This window comes from Quercus robur, chromosome 6, assembly GCF_932294415.1.
Source record: "Quercus robur chromosome 6, dhQueRobu3.1, whole genome shotgun sequence".
Taxonomy (NCBI): Eukaryota; Viridiplantae; Streptophyta; class Magnoliopsida; order Fagales; family Fagaceae; genus Quercus; species Quercus robur.
The window spans coordinates 46,138,719-46,143,902 of NC_065539.1; the positions used below are offsets into that span (position 1 = coordinate 46,138,719).

Here is a 5,184-nt window from a genome sequence, read left to right on the forward strand (position 1 = left end):
ATATATTTTGCTGAATATTCTGAATATCATATGTTAGGATCCGTTCATGGGACATGTGCTAGATTCTAGTTTAATTTAATTATCTATAGAATCAACGATATATTACATATTATACATATGATATACTACTACACGACACTTTTTAATCATTTTCAGAAAGAAACATAACGGGTGATGGTTAGTTTAGTTGGCTATGGACTAAATACAAACGAAATGAATGGTTAGTTTATTTGTCTATAGACAAAATATAGGAGGAATGTGGTTTTAATCATTATCAATACAACGGGCACATAGCTTAAACAATGAACCAGAAAACACCAAAGCTTGGTTTCTTGTAATAAAGTTGTGTGCATATAATTAAAGTAGATGAGATCTGGCAATGCGACCATTGCCTCCTTTTGGATAGAATCCACCGGGTTTTTTCTCATCACCAGAGCCATACACAATCCTCAATATCTCTTCTGCGGTCCTATCAAATGCAACAGAGTCTGCATCTCCAGCAAGCACGTTTCCATTGATCTTTCCCTCAGCACCTTCAGCTAGAGGAACCACAAGGCCTTCATCTTTGTGACCTTGATGTCCAAGCCTATCTCTTAGTTTTGAAAAGAGATTTGTAAACTCTCCCACAGTTATTCCATATGGTGACACTATCTCCTTTGCATGCTCGTATAGGTATGCTCGAATAACAGCATCTTGGCCTGATTCCACGCCTAAAAGGCCTGCAACAAGCTGAACATAAAGAAGTCAACATTGTTAGAATAATGGTTTGATAATTTTTGGACAAGTAGTAATTTATTATGATATTAAAGTAAGTGTTGTGAATGTACTCCTGATTCCGTGCTCTAATGATCTACTTCTCAAATAATAAAAAGGGTTGGGTTTACATTAAATTTGGTTTAACTTTTATCAACGTTACACTACTCAATAACTATATATATTATGTATATAATATATATATATATATATATATTTATATATATTAAATGTAAATTTTGAAAAATCCATTATTAAAAAACTTGAATTACATTGTCTCCTTTTATCTTATATGTATGCAAAACATAAAGATGATCAGAGATTAATTATTATCTCATTTATGAAATGTTTAAAATTCAAATTTTATACTTTAAAAATAGTTAGAAAAAAAAAATGATACTACTAATTAAAAAGTAAATTATATCTAGTTGATACCAAATTTGGCTTGTACGATAAAAATATAGAAAACATATATAATTTAACGATAGGATTTTTAAAATTTTAATATAATAAAAAAATTATTAGGTGAGTTATATGAAATGTAACTTGATTATGGACCATTAAAAGAATTACAAATTTTATTTGTCAAGCTTTATTATTGTTTGTGTGTTTTAATAAGTATTACTATTTCCTCAAAAAAAAAAAAAAAAAAAGGATGTTTATTCCACATTAGTTGTGTGTGTTAGAGTTTCAGTCTTTATAACCCCAGGTTACTACTACAAAAGTTAGACTCTTTTGTAGTGGTACTCTGGTTATGTAATATATTATAAGCCTGTTTAAAAATAAGTATTATTGTTTCCTCTTAAAAAAAAAAAAAGTTTTATCATTTCTTAGCAAAAAAAAAAAAAATGTTTATTCTACAAAAAAAAAAAGGTAGTATATAATTGTGTATATATACACACACATGCGCATAGAAGCAATAGATTATTGATACTATCTGTTTTGTAGAACATTACTATGAATCAAGTTTAAATCTTGATTACCCTTCTAGAACTAGGAGCTTTGAGTTTTGGAATTGTTCCAACATAGCCAGTAAGTCCAACATAAGGAATAAGGTAAGATGCAAGGAGGAAGTGAACTCCGCTGGAATAAGGATCAAAAGGTGGGGACAACTTTTTCCCTATTGCAGCATCAACTGTTTTTGCAAATGATTCTTTACTTAAGTCTAATAATGGTCTTGGAAATCCTTTAACGACTTTTTGAATGGCCCTGCATCCAGAACTTAATAGTTAGTACCATGATAATTTTGATTATAAAAAAAGTACCATGATAAATTTTTTAAAAAATTGATAGCTATGATAGGATTTAAAATCTATAGTATCTACATTATGATAATTATGATAATTGTTTATCATTATGTTAAGACATCAATGTGCTTCTATTCAAAATAGGTGGTATTCAAACCCAATTCCCTTATTTGAGGCCAAAAATATTTATCAATCAAACTAACAGTAACCCATTAGCCATTAAACCCAAAAGAAATTAAAAGAGAAACCTCAAGTGTCCAACTTCTTGGTAAGCAAATTGCAGGATAACATCTTGGGTAAAATGATCTAAATCTGCCTTCATAGCACCAAGGGGTGTTGGGCCTCCCTTGGTTAAATTTGGAGCAACATTATCTAAGCCATAACCCAAAGCGCCATACAAAAAGAATTCAGCTTCAAAGAATTCTAAATTTAGAGGAAATTCCAAAAGATCCACGTCTGCTTTTGCAAAACGTATATGGGTGAATTCAGAAGAATAAATTTTGGGGAGGAAGAAGAGGGAGATTAGTAAAGTGGTGATGGTGGATGTGCTAGTAGTAGTTAGTGCCATCGTTTTTGTTTTTGTTTTTTTTTTTTTATGCGAATGTTTGTATTTATATATAATCTCTAGATAGTTATATTTAGCAAAATTCCACATGGCTAAGTAACATTATTGTTTATATTTAGAATAATTTCACATGGCTAGAATAATACAATTGTAGATAAGTTAGATTGATGCTGATGCTATTGTTTATATTTTGAAAAATAATATGGACATTGTCTTTGCATGGTTAGGTGACTGTTGAATGGGGGGAGATTTGAAAAGGTAAAACTAATTCTGTATTATTAATTTGAGTTGTGAACTTATGATTTATTGATGCTAATGTGGACTTTGTAAGAACCAACTCTGAAAGCTAAATCAGCACTTGCATCATTTATAAAAAATACATAATTTCAAAAAGGACATGTATATTCTAGATTCAAATCTTATTAGTAGTAATCTGTTAAAAAAGAGAGAAAAAGATGGATTCAAATCCTATTAGTAACAATTTGTTAAAAAAGAGAGAGAGAAAAAGAGGGATTCAAATCCTATCAGTAACAATTTGTTAATAAAGAGAGAAATATATGGATTCAAATCCTATCATTAACAATTTGTTAAAAATAAAGAAAATGATGGATTCAAATCCGGAGAAATGATATGTCTACAACATTTTCACAATATTTTTACAACAAATTCTAAGTGGATTATGTGAGAAAAAAAGAAAAGAAAAAGGAAGCGATTGACTCCTAAGCTAATGCTCCATTTATAAGCTCGGATATTTTGTTATAAAGAATGTAATTACTAATTGGGCATTTGTAATTAATTAATTTATAACTGTGTGTGTTTCTCAAATAAAAAAAGATACTCAGTGTTGTCGAGTCATCCCACATCGGTAAGGTGTGATATTGAGAAGGGGTTTATCACTTACTCTGCGATACTAACTGCTGCATGCAGTTTTGGTGTTGGCGTGTGAATATATTCCCTTATCTCATCCCACTTTCCCATATGTGTGTGTGTGTTTCTCAAATAATTGAAAAAAAAAAAAAAAAAAAAAAAAAAAAAAAAAACTCAAATGATTGAACAAGGAACTTTTTTAATTTTTTATTTCAAGGTGAAGATATATATATATATATATATATATATATATATATATATATATATATATAGAAAGTATAGTACATAATTCAATAATTGTAGATGGCTTGGCCATAATGTACAAATTATTTTATAATATTTTTACAAATTATTTTTTTATTTTAGGGAGATTTTTACAAATTTTTATTAGCTCTTATTTAAATCCAACATTGTTATCACTTTTTTACTTATCAATAACGCATTATTAGTCAAATAAAAAAATTTGTAAAATAATTTTGTACTTTTAGTCCTTGTTTTTCAAATCGTAGGTTGTCCTCGTTTTTCAATGAAGTGCAAAAGGTCGTTATTTTAGTCTTTTAGATATGGGTCTGAGTGGGCCCAAATCCTGTGAGTTTCTACTGTGAAATGTTTTAATAGGCAGGCTCATAGAGTTTTGGACTTGGAAAGCCCGGTCAAATTATATATGTTCTCAGAATTTTTTTTTTTTTTTTTATATATATTTTTATTTTGATGGGATGTTCTTAGAATTTTTGTTAAAGAACTTTTGAATTATAGGTTTGGGTTTGGGCTTAAGTCGGTTTGGCCAGGAACCAATTCTAATATGAGAAGGATTAATATTTAATTGATATATGTACACTATAAAAGTTGTAGCTTTTCTACCATTTGAGTCAAAAAAAAAAAAGTTGTAGGTTGCCTCCGCTCAATACCATCACAAATCATAGTACTAGCTTTTCATTGAAGAAAGAAGAATAAAAAATGCAGTCTGCTGTTAATGCAATACACAGGTAGTCTTTGTCTTTTTTTTTAATAAAATTTTTCCTTCTCTTTATCACTCTTTATCTGTGAATGTTCAATTAGTGTATAAAACACCTTGAACGCTTAGACCCCCAATTTATAAATTACCAATTTAAGCTTAATATCAAACAATTGATGTGCAGAATATGAACATAAGTGAAAGTTCAATTAGTGTATAAAACACTATGAACGTTTAGATCCCCAATAAACAAATTATCAATTCAAGCTTAATATCAAACAATTAATGTGCGGAATATGAACATAAGCTTAATACAGAATTGATAAACAATCTAAACCAAATAAAAACACATCCACAACAAAAATTAAATGGAAAAGATTAAGGGAAGAGAGATGCAAACACAAGGACAACACAATGATGTGTTATCGAAGAGGAAACCGAAGCCTTCGGCATAAAACCTCTCTGCCGCCCTCCAAGCGGTAAATAATCCACTAAAGAATGTAGTTGGGATACATGAACAACAGAAAACCCTCTAAGCCTAATCTACCCAATGTACCTAAACCCTCCAAGCTCCTACTCCAACGAGGTTACGCCGAACCTATTTCTTCTTTAGCTTCTCGGATTCCGCTACTTGACCATAGCATCAACCAATATGAAATTGGTCCCTTCTTAACTGCTTCCCAAGCACCAAATAACCTTCTCACAAATATGGGTATGGTGAGAAAATGTTTTGGTAATGTACCTATCAAGGATGTAACAATGAAGAGGAAGAGAGTAGAGGAATTTGAAGAGTCTCT

General features: G+C 30.1%; 1 protein-coding gene across 1 annotated transcript; it reads right to left on the reverse strand.

Annotated features, from left to right (window-relative positions):
• Nucleotides 1-289: 289 nt before the first annotated feature.
• Nucleotides 290-2,568, reverse strand: LOC126689043 (desiccation-related protein PCC13-62-like). The gene is made up of 3 exons (XM_050384064.1): nt 2,249-2,568; nt 1,737-1,962; nt 290-729 (listed from the first exon to the last, which is right to left on the reverse strand). The coding sequence occupies exons 1-3, from the start codon at nt 2,566-2,568 to the stop codon at nt 358-360; spliced, it is 918 nt and encodes a 305-aa protein (XP_050240021.1). The 3' UTR covers nt 290-357.
• Nucleotides 2,569-5,184: the final 2,616 nt, after the last annotated feature.

Coding starts and splice junctions, on each gene's coding strand:
- LOC126689043 (XM_050384064.1), bottom strand. CDS start 2,568: ATGGCACTAACTACTACTAGCACATCCACCATCACCACTTTACTAATC. Junction 1,963..2,248: donor CAAGAAGTTGGACACTTGAG/GTTTCTCTTTTA, acceptor TTCTGGATGCAG/GGCCATTCAAAAAGTCGTTA. Junction 730..1,736: donor AAGCTCCTAGTTCTAGAAGG/GTAATCAAGATT, acceptor CTTTATGTTCAG/CTTGTTGCAGGCCTTTTAGG.